The sequence below is a fragment of the Dasypus novemcinctus genome, chromosome 4, assembly GCF_030445035.2.
Source record: "Dasypus novemcinctus isolate mDasNov1 chromosome 4, mDasNov1.1.hap2, whole genome shotgun sequence".
NCBI lineage: Eukaryota > Metazoa > Chordata > Mammalia > Cingulata > Dasypodidae > Dasypus > Dasypus novemcinctus.
Genome location: NC_080676.1, coordinates 159,616,458 through 159,640,193, shown reverse-complemented (window position 1 = coordinate 159,640,193; position 23,736 = coordinate 159,616,458). Strand labels below are relative to the sequence as shown.

The window sequence follows — 23,736 nt, the reverse complement described above, 5'->3', positions numbered from 1 at the left end:
AATTTTAACACCTGAAAATCTCTTCTCAGTTTTCTGTCAATTTCCTGGCAAGGACAGAACTCTTGAATCTTTTTATTATACTTATTTTTTGCTTTAAGGGGGGCTTTTGGGGAGGGGAGTTCTTTTAGGAAGGGCTCAGAGTTGGTCCCAGCTTTGTCAGTTTCCTAGGTAACCTGGGTGCAAAACGAGTTAAGAGATTTGACTCTTGATGACTCAACTTGGCTGAGGAGGGCAACAGACCTGAGCTTAATATCCTCCTGTGCAGGGGAAGGGGAAGAAGGAGAAACACTGCAGAACAGGTGCTTATATAAACAAAATACTTTATTGTTTGAGAAAGAAAAGGCCAAATGACAAAACTTTTATACAAAGACCTGTTCATTACCACATCAAAAGTCCTTAATGGGCTTTAGTTTCCTAACTCTGGGGTCAAACGCTATGAAACTGCCATTCTCATACATAAAAGACAGTTGAAGATTGGCAATTCCATGTGATTCAACCCCATATAATGCGCTGTGGCTGATTTCTTCAGCAGCAAGATGCTCCTAGTTCCACGCCTGTTTTCGTTATAAACAGATGTCTGAGTGATAAACAGATCTACCTGCGAAAAACATCCTGTGCTTAAGTATCCTGGAAGTTGCATTCTGGGGATGTTTAAGCCCTCTTAAGTTCTGGCTTTGCTCTTTCCAGCTTGCTCTACCACCCAGTTCCACGGTCTTTATTACCTGGACTATTCGTGAGAGGAGAAAAGCTGTCCAAGGCCACGCGGCTCATAAGGCCCACATGATTTTGGTGTGATTATTCATTAGCGGTCCTGAAAACATGGCTCACCCAGGAGCTCCTTTGAAACAAATATTCAAGTCTCTGTCACAATAAAAACATTTCCTTCGAATAAATATTCCAATGCCTTCTCTTTCACCTCTCGTGTACTCTCTCCGCCTCTAGGTATTCTGTGTCCAAGAAAATAGGAACGCTTTTGCTGTGGACGTGAGCAGGAAGGAGCAGCATGCGATCCAGATAATTCGAGGCAAGACAGGTGAACAAAGACGGGCTGCGCCATGCTTCGTTTATGTTCAAGAGGTTCGATGTGCATCTCCCCCCCCCCACCCCCCGCCCGGAACTTTCAGCTCTGCACAATGTATTTCACTTTACATGGAGCTGAGATAAAAATAAAGCTTTCTTACAAATTACATTTTTTCCAGTGAATTGCTTTTGCAGTAAAAATAGCTGCTACATAAATCCCTCCTGATCTCTGAAAAGGAGTCGCATAGTTCCAAAAATAGTATTCTTATTTTAATCATACAGAATAATCTGGAGCATGGAAGTGGTGCAGGGGAAGGAAATAGCTGGTTAGGGAAAGGTGAGTTGGGGAAACATGGTTAAACTAAAAAATAAAATAAGTTTTGCGTATAAACTGATTTAAAGACATGCATAGAAGTGGAAAACATATGCCATTTGTCCAGAAAAATACTGCTTTATAGCTAATAACTTTTACATTACAATTAAAGGAGAAACCACAGAGAGGCTAGATGAGCCCCCAGATAATATTAGTTTCTTGTAAAAATTCCCAAATGTACAAAGTCCTTGCCAGATAATAACCATGGCAAAACAAAACAAAACAAAAACACAAAACAAAACAGAGGGATTACCCCCTCTTAGACCTTATTCCTGTAGGTATATTAAATGTAAATACACATTTTACAACTTCTCTCAGTCTGTTCTTGGCAGATGAGATCTTTCTAAAATGCCGCATGTGCTATTGAAATACGGAATACACATTGGATATCTGCATTCTCATTTCAAATACAGTTACATAATTATTTTAAATTACAATATACAGTTTCTGTTAAATAGGACCGTTAAAGGATCTCGATAATTATAAGATTACAATAATATATACAAACTACCTTCTGAAATGGCACAATTGCTTCCTCCCCACCCTCTTACCCCTCTCAAACACAGAGTACATGTTTGTGTTTGCTACTCCTGGGTACAAAAGGCAGAAGGAAAAGAGCTCTTTAAAACGTCTTGTGCGTGCACACGACGTGTCTTCTCTTCTGTAAATCCAAAACAGCCCGGAGGATCCTGTCCCCCGGTCCGCGTCGAGCCAGGCTGGCTCTCCAAGCCCTGCTTTCACGACCACGTCACTTAGTGGCATTATAAATAGTGTTTTCCTGTCGGCAGACTTGGGACGCGAGGGGCCAGGAGGCGGTAAGGCAGCCTCATTGAGGAACCCGGGTTTCGGATGAAATAAGGCCACTGCTTCACTGCGACGTCCCTGGACGTATAAAATCCCTCCTTTCCAAGGTCCTGGAGCAGGTGGTCGGGGCGGGTTTCCCACGCGGTCCCGCACGGGGCCGGTCGGGCGCGCCCACGGGCTCAGTCCTCCGTGTCCGGCTGGACCCCCAGGATGGCGTGGAGCTCCTCGGGGGTGAACCCCAGCAGGTTCTGGAGGTCGCACACAAAGCGGTACACGTAGCGCTTCCCCGACGTCTTGTGGATGATGTTCTTGTCGTAGTAATAGCGTAAGCCCCGGCTCAGCTTCTCGTAGTTCATCTTGGGCTTGTTTTTCCTCTTTCCCCACCTGCGGGCCACCTGCGGCGGACACAGACAGAAAACTCGTCAGCTCAGGAGCGGCGATGGTGGCTCCCCTGACGGCGAGAGAAACGCATTCTCACTGTGGACCCTTGACACCCACGAAAAGCACAGGCAGAAAGTTCACCTGCCCACGGCCCCTTTCTCTGAAGAGGGAGGGGCCTCGCTCAGCAAACCCGCGGGTTCAGAACCCGGGTCCTGGCCCCCTGGTTCTAACTCCCACCAGGACAGCTGCATGGGGTGCAGTCCCCTGCCTCTAGGCTTCTGTATCCTGATGGGATCAGGGAGGTGAGAGGTCACCCTCTACCAGCGCTAAGGAGCAAAAAAGGCCTCTGTAATTCTGTCCAGGGGCGGCTGATGTCACATCTGCCCTGGGCTGCCTGCTGGGGCCAGCAGCGGTCTACATGGCAGGGATGAGGCCGCCGTGGTGACACGAGGAAGCCCCTTATCCTAGGGCGTTTCCAGAGGGGGTGTGGACTCATCTTCTGTGTCAAGGTGGCGAGCTTACGGTGTTTGGCTGTTTGCCAAAACCCTGGGCTGGACGCTGCCGGGGAGGTATCGGGTAGATGGGGCTAGTGTCTACCATCAGGGGACTTTAGGTCCAGGAGATGGCCCTCAAGCCTCTCTGAGGGTCCAACCTGCCGGCTCCTCCTAGATTACTGCCTCAAGACTATGGCATCGGGAAGTGGATGTGGCTCAACTGATAAGAGTCATTTGGGACTGGGAGGTTCAAACCCAGGGCCTCCTGACCCATATGGTGAGCTGGCCCACGCGCAGTGCTGCTGTGTGCAAGGAGTGCTGTGCCACGCAGGGGTGCCTCCTCGTGGGGGTGCCCCATGCACAAGGAGTGTGCCCGGCAAGGAGAGCCACCTAGCGCAAAAAAAGCACAGCCCTCCCAGGAGTGGCTCCACACGGAGAGCTGACACAGCAAGATGACGCAACGAAAAAGAGATGCAGTTTCTCAGTGCTGCTCGATAATGCAAGCAGACACAGAAGAACACAGAGCAAATGGGCACAGAGAGCAGACAACGCGGGGGAAGGGGAGAGAAATAAATAAAAACAAATCTTAAAAAAAAAAAAAAGACTACGACATCACTTTTACCGGAATTTCCAGCCTGCTGCCCTACCCCACAGACCTTGAACTTGCCAGCCCCAGAGCCAATTCCGGAAAATAAACCTCTCAGTACAGCCACAAGTATGGCCTGTTGGTTCTGCCTCTTCGGGGGGCCCCAACGGACGCAGGCGGTCAGGAGAGAACAGCCGCCGCAGCCTGGGCCAGGCGAGCCCGTCCTTGTGCCCAGAGCCCTGGGTCTGGGAACCCAGCACGGGCACCGCGCCCCAGCGCCCCAGGGCTCAGTCCGTACCTCGTCGGGGTCGGCGAGCTTAAACTCCCATCCGTCCCCGGTCCAGCTGATGAACGACTGGCAAGACTTGTCCGAGAGTAATTCCAAAAGGAACTGCCACAGCTGAATAGGTCCACTTCCTGCGGGGGGAGAGGGAGACACACGGTGCACTTGTACAGGGTTTAAACGCAGCAAGGCTCTAAGAGCCCTCGTGAAGTGAACCTACTGAAGAATGTGCACCCAGCTCTCTGAACTGGATTCCAACGTGCAGGTGCAACTCCAGGTGCCGATGACAAGGACAGAATGCTTTAGTGGGATGACACTGGACACCAACTATGCTCCTAATCCCGGGAAAGGGCGCTGCTCCGTCCACACTCTCGCCCTTGTTGGACGGGTCTGGGCTCTCCGAAAACAACGGAGGGCCCTCACTCGAGGCAGTAAAACTCCTTATCCTGTCTCACCGTTCCTTCGGTAAAAACTTTCAAGGTTTGTTTCTAGAAACAGGCAGTGGGACGGGGTAGGGGCAGGTGAAGGGGCATCTCGCCCCAACAGCCGGTGGCGGGTCTCAGGTTTCCACCCTGCTGAGTGACTGCGGGTCAATCACTTGAGCTTAGCCTTTGTCTGGGGAAGCATGAAGGTGCTTCTCCCAGGCCTTTCTTGAGTATTTACAACCAGCCTCGTGAAGCAAGTACCGGCTGCTGTCGTGTCTTAGGGCTCGGGGGCAGACAGCCTCATCCTGGACCTGACACCCACAGTGGGTGAGGGGACCCCAGGTCACCTGGCTCAAACCCCAGCCTCCTTCCACCACACAGCCCTTGTCCGACCTGGTGGCTTGCTCCCACAGGGTGCTACAGGGCACAGGCCCGGCGGGGTGCCTGGGAGACCGTGGAGCTGCTCACCTGAACCAACGCCCACCCCCCTCCCCGTGAGATGGGACAGCACCCCCGAGGACCAGAGGCCGTGCACCCAGCTAACCACCTGGCGTCGGCGGTTAACAAGCGCCAACTAGTACCACACCTGCAGTGCCAGGAATGCTTGCCCAACACTGCGAGCAGACCCCGCGGACTCGACGCCACCGAACTGTTGGTTGAAAATGAAAAAAGAGCGGAAGGAAACTCTGTGGCTGTTTATCAGGCCCTGTCGGCCGTGGATGAAAACCACAGATTTCACACCTTCTCTCTGCCATCTTCTAATATGCGTCCGTGGTTGGTTGTTTTAGGTAACAGGAGGACAAGAAAACAAACAAACAAAACCACACAGATGCCTAGGTGTTCTTATTTGAAGCTATTGGACATTTTAAAGTCGGTATTTTTTGTCACGCACGGAGGCCTCCTATGGCCAAAACATGAAAAACGTACATTGAAGGACACACGGGACAATGAAAAAATAAAGTCTCGTTTCTGCAGAAGGCCTGCAATCATCTGGCTCTAAAAACAGCTTTAATATTTGTCCGCAGCCTAAAATAGCCCTCATCCGAACTGTAAAACTGAGAGGAGATGGATTTTAAAGGCAAGGAAAGGCCGGCAGGCCCTGCACCGCCAGAGGCCGGCTCAGCGGCTCCTCCCGGGCCGGGTGACATTCCTTGGGATTCCTGAAGCAGGTGAGTCACTGCGCAAGACTTCCCTGCCCCTGCTCCTCCCCCCGACAATGCCAGAGCCCATCCCAGGGGCAGGAGCAGCCTGTGGCCTCTCAGCCACTCCGCTCTGTGGACGTGAATCAGACTGCGGGAACCAGAAGCAGCCGGCCCCTGGAGACCCGGAAGGCGCCGCACCCACCTGTGAAGCCGGCCAGCACGGCCGCGGGTATGACGGGTTTGCCTTGCTCCACCGGGTCCGTCCTCTCCTGGATGTAGTCCTTGAACGACATGGTCGGCTTGCCGAGGCACAGCGACTGGCTGCAGTCGTCCTCGAAGCTCTCGAAGGAAGGCACCCGCTGGACGTCCAGCAAGGACGACTGGCTGTTCCAGGACTGCAGCAGCGAGTCCGAGCTCTCGAAACTGTCGGCGCCATTCTCAGGGGCGTCGCGGTCTCTTGGCTTGCCTGGGCAGGACGGACAAGCGGGCAGTGAGCGGGATGCCTATGGGGCTGCAGAACGCTCTGCTGCCGGGGTCGCCTCCCCATGCAAACTGCTGACAACGCTGTGCCAATGAGATGCTTACACCTTCTGGTAAACACACTGCCCCGCTCACATCTTCTACCAATAGTAGAACAAAGCAATACACTGAGGCTTCGAGGAATGAAATACTGTACAGCGATGAAAAAGAAACTGCTACTGCACCCAGCAATGGGGCTGAATCTCACACGTAAGGGTGAGCAATAGACAAACATAAAAGGAAACATACTAGGATTCCTCTTAGATCAAGTTCAAGAACAGGAAAAATTAATCTCACCTATGAGGATAAAAGTCAGAATAATGGTCCCTTCTAGGGTGGGAGGGGGGCGCTCACTGGGAAGGGGGAGGAGCCTTCCAGAGTGCTGGAAACTCCTCTGCCACCATCTTCGGTGGTGGTCACACAGGTGTATATATCTAAAAACTCAACGAGCCGTATAACCTAAGACTTGCGCACTGCTTGTGTGCTCTGTCTCCAGTGCAAAAACACGTCCCATTCCTACATTCATCTCCACAAAACATCCCATTAGGTGGAGGAATCCACCTGCACTGGTAGGGACTTTTGTCTTTTCTTCTTGGTCCCCAGTGCCAGGACCAAGGTCTGAAAACACCCTGGGTGTGTGTGTGTTGAAAGAACCAATTATCGGGGAGGCTGCGCTAAAGCCACTTGGAAGACAAGCACCCCAGCTTCCTCGTCCGATGGCTGAATGCAGGACGGGCTAATTTGGAGAAGTTCCCATCACTCTCTGATTTTGCTACTTCCCCAGAATCAAACCAACGGCCACTTGGATACTTCTGATCTTACCAGAATTGGTGGTGAGCAAATTCAAGTTGCTTCCCGGGAAGTCCTGGCTGACGGAGCAGTAGTTGACGCTGACAGTGTTGAGCCGTGACTTGGGGTACATGGGAAACTCCTGCTCAGAACCGAGCGCGCCGGGCGTGGCAGAGGACTGACACAAGTTGTCCAGAACGCCGCCTTTGGGGTAATTCTGCGCCTGCATTCCATATGGCACCTGCTCCGCGCCAAAGCCTGTTCACACAGCAAAGCTACTGGTGACCACCAACAAGGAGTGACAGCAGCCCTCTACAGCCTCGAAGCAACCCAGACACTGCCAGTTCTGCTGGCTCTACCCCTCTGCCAAGCCTCGGGCTTTGATGGACAGGGCTTTCATTAAGTACACACTTTGACAGGCCCACCCAGGACTCAGTGCCTCAAAGATAACATTTCTACGCCTAAAACAAACCAAATGTTTTCACCTGAGCCTCAGTGTGACATGGGTCACTGTTTTTTTTTTTTTTAAGTTCTGAGTAAACAAAGGCTCAGATAGCCTTCTGTAATTTGTAGAGAGCAGAGCTGGGTCAAGAAACCATGCCTCCTGACGCCAAGTCCAGTCTTTGCTCCATCCCTTTCGTCATGCTCCTTCCATCTAGGTTCATTGGGGAAAATCCAATTTTTCCAGAGACCAAAGGAAGCTCTCTTACTCTGACCCAGGATCAGACAGGCAGAGGGTATCCCACTGGCCCTACATAGGCCAACCGGTGAGTCCTGAGCAGGGCGACGACTGGGTCTGCAGCTGAACTCAGCAGTTGAATTTGAGGCCTGATAGGACTGATGACGTGGTCCTCCAATTACCCCTCCCCACACTCACTCAGGTGGACCACCCTGAGTCCACCCAGCCAGAGAACAGAAGGACCCGAGTTCCATGCACCTCTTAAAACCCTGAAGTTCAGAGCCAAGTTAGCACTGCTCCCACACTTCTGTGCCTGCCACCTCTTCTTCGCAATCCTGGCTTAATATGTGGCCGCAGCTGTCAGCTTGCTTAATTCTGCCACTCACTCTCTGAGCCCAGTGCTGACTCACCCAATGGCTGCCCAGGACTGACTTATTAAGAAAAGAAGTTCATCGCACTATTTGTCTGGGATGATCCTGGCAGGTTCATCAAACTGACAGCCTCATTTTAAAGGACACTTGGAAAGGTAGAGCAAGCCCCTGAGGCCATTTCAAGTGTTCCAGTTGCCACGTTAAAAGAGTGAAATGCAGCAGGTGAAATGCTTAACTTATTTTGCTTATCACCTAATATATATCAGACATTATCATTTCAGCATGTCATCAGTCTTTTAAGATATTAAGGAGATATTTTATAATTTGCGCTCTTTGGAGACTTTAAAATCCGGTTACCACAGTTCCCACGTGCTCAGCCACATCTCAAAGACTCAACAACAGCCACGTGGGACAGTGCAGATCCAGACTGTCCCTTTGGACCTTGCCCTGAAAGGCCACATCTAATAGGATGGCTTAAAACCGGGTTTTTAAGGCACAATCAACTGAACTGACCTAGTGAATTGCTATTAATCCAATGAGGAACCGAGGTGAGGTGTGAGTTTCCTTCATACTGATCTTCTGTCTTTTCTTGGTTTTCTGAAAAACAGACAGAGGCGACGTAAGATTGCTGCTAGGCAAGAAAAGAGTTACTCTCTAAATTACTGTCACAGGGAACATATGGTTATTTTAGAACACTAGCATGTATTTAACCTGCTGGTATCCCACATACCTGCTGCAAGTCACTATGTCTATGTCAAAAAGCCGGACAGAGCAATACATACATTTTTCCCCTAGAAATCAGAAAAAAGTTTTCCCAAACTAGAGCCGTCATTGCAAAAGAAATCACATTTTCTATTGCTTATTTGGAAAAATCTAGCTTATCTGTCATCGGGGCTGAGAACACAGCAGATAATTGAGATAAGACACAGTGCTCATGTCTACTGCTTCAAACCCTGGAAGTTTCTCAAGAGCGTGGTGAGGGTGACAAAGAGTTTCACGGGGCTATGGGAGTCTGTTCTAGGGGACACATTCACCCAAGGACTTTCAAAAGGAAGAAACTGGTGCTCCCGGTGTATGTCCACTGGTCCCCGAAAACACCCAGCCACACAATACACAGACCCACAAATACAAACACACACCAACAACACACGAGCCTGATTCATCAGAAACCTGTCAGACAAGACTTGTCGGTCAAAGTTTCAAGAAAATGTGGGGGTCTTTAAAGGTAAGAATAAAAATACTTTATTTCTCTGGCCTCTGAGGACATAGCTAAAAAGAACTGGTGGTCCCAACAAACTTCTGAGTCTATGGAGTACCCTGGAACTCTGCACGCTTAACATCGAGTCGATGAGGCCTAATTCCCTAAGCTCTATAAACCTGCCAATTTTCTTATATTTTTGACTTAAATGACCCTTCACTATAGTATTTATTTATTTTTTTCTTTTTTAACATGGTAAAATTATATAGAGAAAGCCCTGGGGATCACTCGGAGCCAAAAAAAGGAAAGAAAACTCTGCTGTGCCCTACTTCCTCTTTGAACTCCCTCTCGAGTTTCCTCTTTATCTTTTGAAATTGAAATCCCCACCCAGGCAGTGGACCCACATGGCCCATCAAGCCCCTTGCTCCTGTTTGACCCAATACAAAATCAATCCCACCTGCCCTAAACTCAACCCTAGACAATGCACAAAGCCTCACCTAGTCAACAGGAGGCAAGCTAACTTCCTTTTCATGTCTATAAACATCACTGCCTTCCCCAGAAGCCTGAAGCTACTTCCATTCTTATCGGTGATGGGACTTCCTTAGCTACTGTGGCATCCGAATAAAATGCTGTAATCTGCAAGCTCAACTTCGAGTTGTCTTTTGGTAAGTTCAGTGTATCTTTAACATTGGTCTCGCTGCTCTCTTAAGGTCTCAACCCAGCCCTTGTCTGTATTTGGTGAGATTTCTATTGCGAAAGGGCCAGTTTCTGTTTAATACATCCGTGTATAAATAGGCATCAACTACTTAAGAATTTCTTCAAAAACAGAAAAACAAACAAAGTCTCTTTTTTGGATTCCCTTGCAACTCAAGAAAATTTACTCTAAAAACTGACAGTTGATCTGCCTAAAGGCTGCCTTTCATTTAGGCTGACAGTGCTTTCGGCTCCGTGAGGTGTGCCAGCATGAAATCCTGGCTGCCCTGCATATCTGAATCAGCACGTCCTCCCGTGTCGACTGCAGTCCGGCAACAGTGAGCAAACGAGTGACTAAGGCTACTGCCTTGTGGCAATACCTGATGCTAGACACACGTACTTAAGTGGAACGAAAACCTATAATCGCCGCCCCGCAGCCAACTCACCGAGTGGCATTTTCAGGTGATTTATTTTAAATCACCTGCAATTCCAAACCCACAGTTGAGGAGCACAGACCACCCCTGCTGCCCTGCCATGGCTCCTCCAGGCGGGCAGGGGTCCCCGGCATTGCCAGATACCTCTGATCATCTGCTCCAGGTGTTCCCAGAGAATGTCGCCCACGAAGTCGGGGGCCAGCTCCAGAAAGCGCTCCTTGCCAAGGTCACACAAGACCTGGCCGGTCATGCCGAACCTCTGCAGATTGACGTTCACCAGACTGAACTCGTTCGTAGCCCAGAGAAGCCACTGGCAGACTTGCTGCTCGGTCCACAGCCAGGGATCTGTCAGGGAGAGAAGGAAAAAATGTAACAAACAAGGGGGGATTTGAACGAGGCACTATGATGCATGCAGCCCTAATTAATCATCCACGAGTCCTGCCATGTGTACCAAGATCAATGACCTGGATGAGACACCGTGACACACCACCAAGGTAAATTCTCCTAATGCACATGTCCCAAGTGCTGGATTAAGGGTCTGGCTGTGTTGGAATAAAACCTGGCTTGGGTTGACTATGGATGCTCTTTGCAAGGTACCCAGAACAGAAGTTTAAAACGTGAATTAAGATGAAGCAACTGCAGTCCAGATCGTTCATCCCGCCCCACACAGACGTGAAGAAGCAGCTCTCCAAGGCAGCACTTACTCTTTGGAATGCCAAGGCGGCGCTGCTCCTTCTTGAAGCCACTGAATGTAGCTTTTAAGGCTTGGCTCATCACGGCCTTGCTGCATGGTGTCAACAGAGGCAATTCACAGTTGGTTGATTCTAGAAAGAAACCCACAAGGACATCAAAACCTCAAGAGGGCAAGAGCAGGGAAGGGATTGGGGAGAAAACTCTACTTCTCTCAGGGAAGAACCATTTTGATCTCAAACTCTGACATAATTACTTAAAGGAATATGGATATTAAAAATATTTTTGACTGAAAGTGAGAAATAACGCATCTCATAACCACATTTATGGGGAAAAAAATAAAACTCGAATTGTCATTTATTTTGCAAAATGTCATAAAATAGTTACACATTGGTAAAATGTTGACTGAAGTCTTATTTAAAAATTTTAAACAATGAAAAGAAATGGCATGGTTTTGGGGCCAAAGGTTTAAGGGGTTATAAGGGCGTAATCTGGAAGTTACTTCCATTAAACTAAGCAGCAGGCAAAGAGATTTGAGCATAATATAAAAATATAGCATTTAGCACTCCTAAAGGTTGGCATATCTTCATTTCTATTAAAAAAAAATCTTATCTGGACCCATTCAGCAATCTCAATAATGATATATGACGTTATGCTTACACAAGACTTACATGATTTAATTAACTGTATTTTCTAGCACCTACTTCATATGACAAAGTAAACTCTGGAGTGTTTCCAACTAATATAATTGCATAGATATTATCTGACGTGCTATTCCTCTGGAAAGAATAAACAATGACATTAAGAGCTACAGCAATAAATACAGATGGGTGAGGAATAATTTGCTGCGCCAAGATGGGGTGGCAGGTGAAGATATTACAACCAATGATGTAACCTCAGAACTAAAATCTGAGTGCACTTTAATGTCCACTGTTTTATGTCTGGTTTGCAGAGTGGCCAAGGGAAATAAGGGCCCAGGTTGCTGCAGTACTGAAAAAATCAGTAACAGAAGGCTCGGAGATTCCACTGCAATTTACCAACAACCCGGTATCTGCTCCCCTGGCATAGGAAGGCGTCAGAATCATCTAGTTCATGAAAGAGGAAAACCACCTCTCCAGGTTCAGCATCCCTCTCTGACATTTTGCACCAAAGATTCATGGTATCAACATTCATCACTTACGAATTGTCATCTCTTTATTAAGTGAACTGCTTAGGGAAATCACACGCAATTTGTCATGTCTGAGTAACAAATTACCATGAGAAATTGAATCCAAGCCTGTTGGCACTTCTTGGAGTGTTTGCTCTTCATTTACTGACGGGAAAACCGCGAACAGGGACCCATCGAAAGTGTCAAAGGCTGGCTGGCGCTGCAGAACAGATGGAGAAGAAAGTGGTAATGTAAAACATTTTAACGTGTTTTACTATCTCTTTTAAGAATGGTCCATGGCTAACTTACCGGGATATTGCTGATGACACCGGCCATCTTGTAGATGCCGATTAAAATAGCAATTATAAAGCAATCAACGGAATGAACCAGTCAGTACTCTAAATCAACTTCCAATGGCTCTTTTTTAACCTGGGTTATTTAATCAACCTCACAAAGAGAGAATTACTGGGAATTTAAATTAACGGCATAGTTGATTTAAATTAGTAGATTAAATAAACAAACCTAAAAATAACAATCTTAGAAGCACAGAGCTGAAAAGAAGCTCAGAGGCCACCTGGCCCGACCACCTGGCCCTTTAGCTGTGTGAGAGAAATTCAATAGTGCTGGTGTCTAAGGACAGCGGCCCCTGGCAGGGCACTTCAAATGAAAGGCAAATTTCGGAATAAAACCTGAAAATCAAAAATGAAATAAATTACTTGAACTTTGGAAGTATTTACTCTGAAACGTTTACTCTGCCATACTTTAACTCAAATTAGAGATACTTTTCCACCTCAATACCAAGGGTTCAGAAAACAGCAAGACGCAAGAAAATTCCTTAAGGTTAAATAGGATGAAAGGAAAGTATACTTAAAAGAAGCCCTGAAATCATCTACTAAGGGAAAAGATTTCCAAAGGAAATTGGTTTAAAGTTCAATTAAACTATCTGAAGCCTGAGGGGAAAGGAGAGATACACACAGAAAGATAAAACCTCATGCTACCTTGGTGATTTCTGAAAACCCGTTTAACATGTTTGAAAAAAATAGCCTTTGAAGTTACGCTCATTTGTAAGTAACAGATAATGTCTTGATTCATCATTGCCCAATTTGTTGAGGGGGGAAAAACGTGAAGAAGTTATATTTTTTCCAGTATAAACTGGAAATCCCGTGTTATGTGTAATACCATGACCCATGTGTTGAGTCATCAAATAAAAAAACATGTGCAACACATTTACAAACAAACTCATCGGTTTGTGTGCTTTCTTTCCAGAAATGCAGAACAGTGAATAATGCATTACACAAGAGAGCAGGCAGAAGTTGGAGCCCAAAACTTACAACAATGAAGTCCAACTACCCAACACGCCCCAAGATTTGAGCGGGGATTATCAATCAAGTTCGGAAATACCCATCTGGATTAATAAACGAATTTACAGCAGGACTAATTCTGGTGAGACATCCAAAGATTTTCAAAATTCTCACTGGTTTTGCCCAGGTGGCTAAGAAATGCCTTACTATGATCACTAAGTCCTGTTTTTTTTTTTCAAGCCAGGAAACCAAAGAACAATACAAATTTGTGCTGTGTTATTTCAACATCACAGCAACAATCGTTTCTTCTCCAAACCCAGAATATTTATGGGCATCATCAAATTCTTTTAATTTACAGGAGTTCTCTTAGGGGTGTGGTTGGCTTAATACTGTAATTTCTTGTACAGTTTAGACCATATTTAAAACATTTAGCCAAATCAAATAAGAAACCACAGGAGCCTGAAGTTCAACGACCTTCAGAATAACTAGCAAGCCTTGTGCCAATTTTCAGCGATTTAGGCTTTACCAGGCAAATAACTTCATAATGATATACAAAGGAAAATAAATCATGCCTGAGAAATACCATTATTATATAAGCTTTGAGGAAGCCAATCTTAAAAAAAAAATAATTACTGCTTCTGAAGCATGTTTCATATATATTGCTTTAAAAAAAATCTTATCATACTGTCATATTTGGAGAAGGCAAATAGGAAACTATCAGTTTTCATTGCTAAGGAACGTTCCTAAAAGGAATTATGATAGAAGCTACATGACATTTGTTTATGCAGAGAAGGCTCTTTCATCTTTCATGGTTTTTTTCCTTGCTTGCTTTACATAAACAGTCCTGCTGCTTCTGGGCTCCTAAGAAAAGGCTGCCAACAACCCTGGGGCCATGGTCCCTTGGCCTCTTCTAAGCTCTCTCATTTCAGTTCTTAAACAGCCCTCAAATCATCTGAGCAGATTCCTGAGTGGATAGAAAAGACATTAGAAGCAGCCTCTCCAGCCCTGTTCGATTGAGAATCCTGGGATTCTTCACCCCAGAAGAGCCTCGGAAATCAACGACGAGGCCTAACCATTCATCCACAAATTAAATCATCTCCCTTCCTGGAAACAGCAGGGCAAGCATCAAGACATCCATTTTAAAGACCAGCCAATTGAGGCCCATGGACACAAAGCCAACAGTCCAGAGCCATACAAGCTGCAAATTTAAAAAAGGCAAGCTGGAAACGGTCACCGGGGAAGCAAGCTGGAAACGGTCACTGGTCCTTCCCATGAAGACCCCTGTTTTTTTTCTTTTTAAAACACCCTCAAAAATTGACATTATTAAAGACATTTTTAAAAATTAAAAGAAGCCCTCCCGTGCTCACCTTAAGTGTCCCTCTGTAACTGTTAGACACTGGGGCCACCTGGTCCATGTTCCTGATCCCCAAATCATTCATCTTTAAAAAAAAAGAAAAGAGTCAGAGAGCCAAAGGCAACAAGGAGTATATTTTAAAGACGTCATCGTTGGCAGCATCAAGGCGTGATTCAGGCTGGGTCTGTCAAGTTTGATAAGAGGTTAATTAAAAATTCAGGGGCAGGGATTCTTAGTTAAAAGGCCTTTCTCCCACAGGTCTGAGACAAAAGCATCTCTCAGTTTAACAGCAGGGTATGCTATTTAGATAATGAAAAAATCAGGCGGCTTCCCTGCTGAATTCCACTTAGAGACGCAGAACATGCAAAGCACCGGCTGCTGCAAGCCTGACTCTCGAGGGAGGCGCGCTGGGTCCGCCGAGCAAGGGGGGATGGGGGAATCTGCCCTTCTCGCCATTCCACGGGCAGCTCAGGGCACCCCGAGGGCGGCCTCCAGTCTGCCAGGCTGCAATCAGCTCCAGCCTGGCTGCGGGTCAAGGGAGCATGCTGGAAGGAGTGGCCAGCGGCCCCTTTTCCTCTCTGAGAACCTGGCGAGGTGAGAACCAGTGCTCAAGACCAAACCCGCTTGCTTTGAGCACACAGGCTCTGCTTTTCTGTTTCATGTGCTGCTCAGCTGTGCCTTTGCACAGGAAGAAATAAAATTCTGATTCTGGATCTGCCTTATTTGCTTTGCTAGAGATGTGGCGTCCACTAGAGCTGCACGGTCCAAGCCGATAGCCACTGGCCACGTGTGCCTACTAAACACTGGAAACGTGGTCAGTGTGGACTGATGTGTGCTGTGAGTGGACTGGATTTCAAAGACCAATATTCTCGATGATGATTTTTATATTCACTGCATGTTTATAAGAGACTTTGGATTAGATTAATTGAAATATATTGAAATCAATTTCAGCTGTTTCACCATTTTTAATGTGGCTATTAGAAAACTAAAATTATGTATTTGGCTTGAAATTGGACAGTGCTGTAATAGACTGAAAACTTATTTGGGGCCCCCAAAATGCCCTTGTTTGGCCAGGTAAGTAAATGAGAAAGGTACTAAGAAAATATTGCCAGAGTGTTAAATAAAAATGTAGAGTAAAACTCATGTTCAAATAACCTGGGTTAGTACCAATGACAGAAACCTGGAACTCCACGGGTGTTTGTCGTGCCCCCTTCACAGTTATGGAACTGAAGGCCCATAACTAAGCCATGTGGAGGCACCCCCGATGCCTACCCCCACCCTGTGGTCTCCACTGGGTGCTTCCACCTGTTACAACCAAGAACTCCGAGGAATTGGATGCTGGGCCCTTTGCATAAATGACTGGAGGTGGCCAGCAGCACGTTTGGACATTCACTCAGGTTTGTGCTTTCTTGTTTTCTCTTTATGATCAGGCATCAGAGCTAAGCCAGGCCCCTGCGACCCAGCCACCCACTGCCTGTATACACACACACACACACACACACACAACATACACGCACACCCCTGGGCTAACACGGCCGTGAGGAGGCTTGGGAAAGGGCCGCTAAAACCCTGCCATTACAGGTAATTAGATTCCTGATCATAAACAGCCCACTGGAAAGCGGCTGGGGGAGGGTTCCTGGACCAAAAGTGGCCTCCTCTGCTCAGAACCTCTCCGGTTGACCCCGTGGCCCACACGCACTGACGTGCTCCACCAACGACCACGCCCACGGGCAGAAGGCCGGCTCAGCAGCATGCACCCCACGTTCCTGAGCCTTCCGAGCATGTGAGAGGCAGCTGTTACCCCATCCTGGGGAGAGGAGGCAGAGGTGCGCCCACCTGGTACCTTGTCCCGGATCCCAGAGATACTACAGGGCGACCAAGGGGCCGAGTGAACCCCAAATCCCATTTGTGCATTTGTGCGTGGCCCTGAGTTCGGTGCCGGGAAAAGCCCCTTCGTCCCCCACCCCATCACTAGAGGGGGACACGGCACACAGCTGTAACCAGAGTGGAGCCCTTTGGGGTCCTCTCTGCCATGCAAAATACTCCTTTCACTTGAGAGCTTGGTGTCATCGCTACCCGTGGGCTCACGCAGAAGAGCCCACGGCAGACGTCCTGGTGGGGCCGAGGAGCCGTCCAGCAGCCACCCAGAGCTCTGAGGGGCGGCTTGGGTTCCCCGTTGGGGCTGCAGGCTTAATGTGATGCGGCTTCACAGAGACTGACAGACACTGCGGAAGGCGATGGAAAAGCTCTGCTTGGCTCTTGTGTACAAATAGCAGGGGAAGAGGCAGCTTACCACTCCCACATAAAGGGCTGTAATTACCAGCCACCGAGCAGAATTCTTTTGTTGTCCAGCTTTTAATGAGTTTTGTAAAAACCATGTAGAATCAAAGTGCCCTGCTAAATGGTTTCAGGCAGACACATAACTAATCAAATTTAAGTTCACTTCTTCTCCGCCACACGGCTTGTTAAAGTGACAGCCACGCCAAGTTTCACCACATAAATCAATTTCAAATTTAGGACCCTTTGGTGTTGTAGTACTGATCACTGCTTTTGAACAAAAAAAGCGGGGGGAAGGGGAGATGGCAGAAGGTAATGGCTAGAATGGTCAAAATGTACAAGTTCTTGTCTGCTAGCACTAGCCTTAACCAGTTATGTAAGATTAGTACACCAGCTTGGATTAAGGTAAATTTGGGGGGAAACAACAACAAACAAACCCGAAACACACTAGGGAAGGTTCCTTTGCTCTTTGCCTTTTGAAAGTGATCAGTTTATAGAGAAATGAATGACTAATCCCAGAAATGAATATTTCCCTGCGGGGGACACACACGATGCTCCCATTTACTGTTCTGAGATATTATTACTCAGAACTTTAATAAACCTTCACTCAGAGATAGATCTCAGCGATTGTTGATGGTGTGGGCTGGCAGGAAAGACGTGCTTCCCTTACATGGAACAAACATAATCTTACTGGTGAACTAAAATAAATTACTGCCATCCAAGGTGGATGGCTCACCTCTTTACTTTCCAAGTAAGCAGCAGGTCAACTACTATTTTAGTCCACTCTGGAATTTAGCACCGACTAACCTAAAAAGCCTCATGTGCTTCAAACATACTTCAACAAACAAAACCCCAAACCCGAACCACCCAGAGACATACTGTCACCCCTTCATTCAAAATGCTTCAGGAACAAATGCAATGCAGCAAGACATTCCTGCGCGTCCCCTCCACCATTTCTGACAGTACCCCTATCCCGTCTACCCAGTTCTCCTCGCAGGACGAGGGGATCCCAGATCCACGAGTCAGGGGGCACCCACAGGAGTCCCACCGGACCAGCAGGAAAGCAGGCGCCACCCCATCCCCACCCTGCTCACCCTTCCACACCTCCCTCGCAGGCCGCCCCCGGTCGGGACCCTGGACTTGGCCGAGCAGGTGGCCGTCGGCGCGGGCACCTGAGATGAGGCCGCGCTTGGGCACGATTTCGGGGAGTCGCAGCTTCCCAGGGGCTTGACTCGCCAGGCGCCCCCGATCTGGGGCCTGCCTTCGGGCCCCGCGCCGCTCCACACAATGGGGCATCCTAGTAAATCACCCTGAAACCCCGGGCACGCCAGGGACCATCTCGGACATCTTTCCTCCTGCGTCCCAAAGACCCCGCGCGACATCGAGCCCACTGGGCACCCCACCGGACAAGAGGCCCCGCCGAGCAACCCCACCAGACTCGCTTCGCCTTTTAAAACACAAAGCCCCAGCCTAAGGGCACAAGCGGCCGCCCCGGCCGCGGAGGCCGGCTCCCGACCCCGAGGGCAGCGGCCAAGGGCGCAGGGGTCCTCGCCCGGCCCCTGCACTCCAAAGGCCAGCCGCGAACCCGGAAACCAGCCGAAAGCGGACCTCGGAAGCGAGAACCTCTCATTCCACGAGCAGCTGCCACCCCCGCCCTGACCCCCGGGTCACCCGGGATCCACACCTCGGTGTTACCACGGACCCCCGCCCAGTTTCTGGGCCACCCCTAACATGGAGAGGAGTCGGGGTGCCGGAGGGGGCTCTCCGCTGACCTCCGATCCGCGCCCCCGCCATCCCCGGCTCCGCAGGTAGCCCCCCTCTCCGCCCCAGTCCCCGCAGGTAGTCCGTGCGGGTCTCAGCCCCGAGATCGCGTCCCCGCAGGTAGTGTGCGCCGGCTCCAGCCCGACCCGGTCCCCGCAGGTAGTCTGTGCGGGTTCCAACCCCCGGACCCCGTCCCGGCAGGTAGTCCCTCCCGGCCCGAGCCCGGGACCCCGCCCTCTTACCGCGCCGCTTCGGGCAGGGCCGACGGGCAGGCGGCGGCGGCGGCTGCTCCGGGCCCGCGGGCTCCTCGGGGCGCGCCGGGCAAGGGGCGCCGCGGATCGGCGAACGGCGAGGGCGCGCGCGGCGGAGCGGGGCCAGGCGGGGGCGGGCGGCGCGCGCGGGCGGGGGGCGACGGGCGACACCGGCGCTCGGTTGGGGCGACACTGCTCTCCGCGCCGCGGCTGGAGGAAGTAACCGGCCGGTGGCCCTCGCTGCGCGCTCTTCAGGAGCCGGGGAAAGAGGGAGGAGGGAGGGGAGAAGAGGGAGGAGCGAAGGGTGGAGGGGGAGGGGAGGAGGAAGAGGAAGAGGGAGGGGAGAGGGGAGAGGAGGGATCCGGAGGCGGGAAGGGGAGGGGAGGAGTGTGGAGGGAGAGGAGGAGGAGAAGCAGGAGGATTGGAGGAGGGGAGGGCACAGAAGGGGAGGAGAGGAGGGGAGGAGGGGAGAAGCGGAGGGGAGGAGGAGGGCCGAGGGGAGGAGCCGGGTCCTGCCCGCGGCCTGGCCGGCGCGGCTGGCTCTCGGCGGTGGCGGCGGAGTCGCGGTGGGCCCGGGACGCGGAGCGTCGGCCCCCGCGCTCGTCCCGGCCCTGGGCGGCTAGGCGCTTTCCTTGGAGTCCTCGGTTTCCCCCCGTCGCCCCGAGGTCTTGGCACCAAGCATGGCCTTTGAACTCAGCACTAGCGGAGTGGCGGGTGCTGGTGGCGGCGGTCGTCGCAGGAGCTGGCCCCATTCCAGGGCCGCCTCCTCCTCAGGATTTCTCGCCATTCGCTCATTAAAGGACTCCAAGTGAGGTTCTAAGTGGACGGGGTTGCTGGGTCACCGAGTCGAGTCGTGCAAGCGGGTGTGCCCTGCACCGCCCTGGGAAGCCCCCTTCCGATGGCACCCGCGCGCGCGGCGCCCCCTGGAGCTGGGTGGTGCCTCCATCGGCCTCGGCTGAGCCTCGCGGCGCCTGCCCTTTCCCGCTGGCGGTAATGCTCCTGGGCGTGAATCCCCCGGGACCTGGGAGGGCCCGAACCTGGGAGAACAGACCTTGCTGGGCCCGAAAACGTAGATGGGAAATTTCAGAGTTGAACCCGACTTGACCAGACCTCCGAGCTCTCGGTCAAAGCCACCGCTGGTGTCCGTTTATAGAAGGCACTTGAATCAGTGGCTAGGAATGTGCGGATCTCCCCTTTAGGCTCAGGTCCTAAGTAGGCAAGTTCTGAGACACACCTGAAGGTGCGTCTGAAGTGCAACAGGCCGGAGGCAAGGCCCCTGGGCTGAGGGTACCTCTCAAGGAGAGGGGATGAAAAAATGGGTGGGCTGGCCCTGCCTCTGTGTTATCTAGGGGTTCTGGTTTCCATGGCAACTCTGGGTCTGGGGTTATCTCACTGAGACACTGCTGCACCTCACCCTTGCGCCTGGAGGGGCTCCAGGAATCACCAGGCCTGTCCAGGTGATACCTGGGTCTGCACACCCAAACAGCCGGGGACAGGGGAAATCGGCATTTCTCAGACGGAATTGATCGTGATGGCCTGGATCAGAAAGCACAGATAAGTCAAGCAGGTGTTCCGCAAGTGGAATACAGATCCGTAGTAAGTTACCATGGAGACAAGAAGAGTTCTTTTTTTTTTAACCATAGCAGAAAATCCTGACTCACCGGGGCTGCAATTGCAACTAATTCAGGGTTTTCTCCCCCAGGCTACTCACGCTGCCCTGGGTAGTGTCTGAGAAGTGAGGTGTGACACCATTCAGTGAAAGCCAGTTGGCCAGGTGGGTCGCCTTGTCCCACAGCTCTTGCTCCTCTGCCTGTGGGATGCTCACGCTTTCCCCAAGTCGTTGAGGTCTGCTGCCATTTGGGACAACTTTCCTCCTTGGCAGGCTGGAGCCGACAGGGCCTGGGAGGTTCCAACATCCCAGCAGAGGTGGGCAGAAGGAGCGCAGGAACTGGAGAAGGCCAGCTCCTATGGCCAGCCCTTCTCTTACTAACTCGTGACTCTGTGAACCAGTTTTTTTTTTTAACTTCTGTGAGGGTCCCTTCCTTCCTCTGTAGGATAAGTGGCGATTATGGACCTATGTCCTAAGGTTGGGGTGAGCATTCGACATAAAACCGAGCCTGTGAAGAATTTCTCAGTGTTGGAGTCGGCAGTAGGGAGGCTCACCATGGTAGCTATTCGGTTTGCTTGTTTTCCCTCCTAGCACCCTTCTGAGAGCATTTTATGAAAAGCCCTTTGAAAAAAAAAATCTGTCATCTGCATGATAAAAAAATCATCCTGACCTTCTCAGAAAGGTATCACAAAATGGCAGAGCTGAAACAGAGAGGTGAAGATGGTCAACCACCACCCCAGGGAACCAAGAGTGCCTACAACTGCAAGCAGGAGAATGGCATCCATCATCCATGTGGAATCTAAGCTCCCTCTTGATCTAGAGATGGAGTGGACATCACCATCCCAGGGTCCACAGGATGGAGGAATAAAATATGGATGAGAGTGTAAAAAAAAAATTGGCAGAGCTGAAAGAGGCACAGGAGGCCTCGAGGAGCTGGGCTACTGAGTGTGCATGGTACTCGTAGGTGACAGAGACCTCCCACAAGCCTGGCCTCTTGCCTCCCCACCCAGCCGTCTCCCCTCCTTTCTTCCCCTTCCAAGAAGGACTGGGCTAATCCAAGCAGTCCCCTTGCCTGGGTCCGCTGCGGTGGCTGCCCGCCTCCTCACTTGGGCGAGTCCACGCTCTTAATAAAACAGCAGATACTAGTTACGGGGAAATGTTGGGGGGTCCTGACGTTTCTTTCTGTCCTGGTTTTGGTTGGTTTCCCAGGTACCTAGCAGAAGGAACACCTGGCCTGGTTGAAGTCTCTGATTACTCACTGACTATTTGTTAGGTGCAATTCACAAGGAATGCCGGGCTTCACAGTAAATTCAACCTAATGAAAGCACAGCACTTGTGCTTGCAGATCAAAAGTTGAAGGTGTTGGAAGGAAAGGAAAACTCAGAAGGCACCTGGGGTGAAATGATCAGATACACTTCTGTCAAGCTCGGTTTAAGAGCCATCTTAATTCTTTTCCCTTGAGATAGGGGAAGCTCATAGGAGAAAAGAGGAAAAGGGCTTCATAATAGAACGTACATGTATATGAACAGTAAATATCCAGGTAGTAAAATGCAGATAAAGAAGATAAAGGGTTCTTTAGAATCCAGACATAATCAAGAATGATTAGCTTACCAAGTCATCCTTTAAAATAAATAAAAAACATGTTTCCTTAGTAACACGTCCCTATTTGCCTTGCAATCCAAATCAATAGAGTCAACACAGTTCACGGGGGTTTCCAGTTGCAAGTTAAACAGACGTCATTGAGCCTGTGGTGTATCCTTTATTCATTCAGCAAACATGGTGGTGAGTGCTGGGAAGACAAGGATGAGTAAGTTTTGGTCCCTGCCCTTGACAAAGTGAAGAGGTAGACGAGAAGGAAATATACAGAACGAGACTTTGGAAATCCTGGGGGTGGGGTGGGGGGATTTCTATGCCCTTAGACAGAGAAGTCAGTTAATGCCTGTGTATTCTGGCACCTGTGTTTCCTAGGGAGCCCATTTACACTGCATGCACCTGCTAGCGCTCAGCAGTGATATTTATTCCAGTGATATATGTTTGGGTCAAGCCTGATAATCCACTTACTCCCAAATATATATACAGCTATTATACTGGCCATGTGTACCCATTTGCAGGTGGGGCACAGATGCCAGGAACCCAGATGGACTGGCAACTTCTCAGCCTCCTGTCAGGGAATTGTCAAACTAGACCAGAGCAGGAGGCTTCTATTCTCTTCAAGCTTCCACAGAATTGCAACTAGGGGACCATCCAGGAGATCACAGCCTTTTCCTAAGGCCCCACAGCAGTTCCTTCTGCTTGCTGGCAGCCTCATCTGTCCCATTGGGTTGGCCACCTGTCAAGTTTGGCTACGAGCAGTGCTTTTCTTCTAGGGCTGTCGTGAGGATTAAATAAGTTAATATTTGTTAAGCACTTAGGACAATGCCGGGCACGTAGTTCAGTCTAGGCATGTGATAAATAAGCAGCAGCAACCCTGGCCCCGGGAAAGCCTGCTCTCTACATCCCCTTAAGTCACCCTTGGACGTACGTGACCTTGTTCTAGAGCAGGGCCTCTTAACCAGGGGTCCATGAGCTTGAATTGAAATTAAAAAAAAAAAAACAACCATTATTCTTGTGGGGACGTGTTGGTGCAGGTGTCTTATACTTAGTAAATAATACACAGTGCAGTGTGGACTTAGTAAGGCGTCTGTGGTTTTCACCTGACAGGCAAAGGGATCCATGGAGCAAAAATGGTTATGAACCCCTGCTCTAGACTCTATGCAAGGTTTTGGTTCACAACAATGACCAATGCCATTGACGGGAGGCTGTGGTTCATTCACTGTAATATTCTTTCCAGCAGGGAGAGATCAGGGAATGAAACACTGAATTTTAAAACAGGAGTTGATAAATGAGACCAGCTCCTGTTTTCACAGAGAAGGAAACTGAGGCCCAAGGAGGTTCAATTCCTTGCCCACGGTCATGTGGCTGTTTCCTGGCAGGGCTGGGACCACCCTCCAGGCGTCCTGGTCCCAGGCACCAACCGCCTCCCTGCCACAGTCATTTTCCCTAATATGGAGAGTAAAACCACCTTTAAAATCCACCATGATCGGAAACTGCACGCTGACATGCTTTAGGCAAGTCTGAACAACAAAAATAGTAATAGAGACCCGTCGTGTTCTGTA

The 23,736-nt window shown here is 49.8% G+C and overlaps 1 protein-coding gene across 1 annotated transcript; it reads right to left on the bottom strand.

Annotated features, from left to right (window-relative positions):
- Positions 1-303: 303 nt before the first annotated feature.
- ETS2 (ETS proto-oncogene 2, transcription factor) lies at positions 304-19,226 on the bottom strand. Its single transcript, XM_004452446.4, has 10 exons — positions 18,964-19,226; positions 14,697-14,768; positions 12,137-12,248; positions 10,896-11,015; positions 10,336-10,536; positions 8,380-8,463; positions 6,850-7,074; positions 5,711-5,974; positions 3,957-4,075; positions 304-2,592 (listed from the first exon to the last, which is right to left on the bottom strand). Exons 2-10 carry the CDS (start codon positions 14,766-14,768, stop codon positions 2,377-2,379), a joined length of 1,413 nt encoding a protein of 470 aa, XP_004452503.1. The 5' UTR covers positions 18,964-19,226; the 3' UTR covers positions 304-2,376.
- Between the last annotated feature and the right edge of the window lie 4,510 nt (positions 19,227-23,736).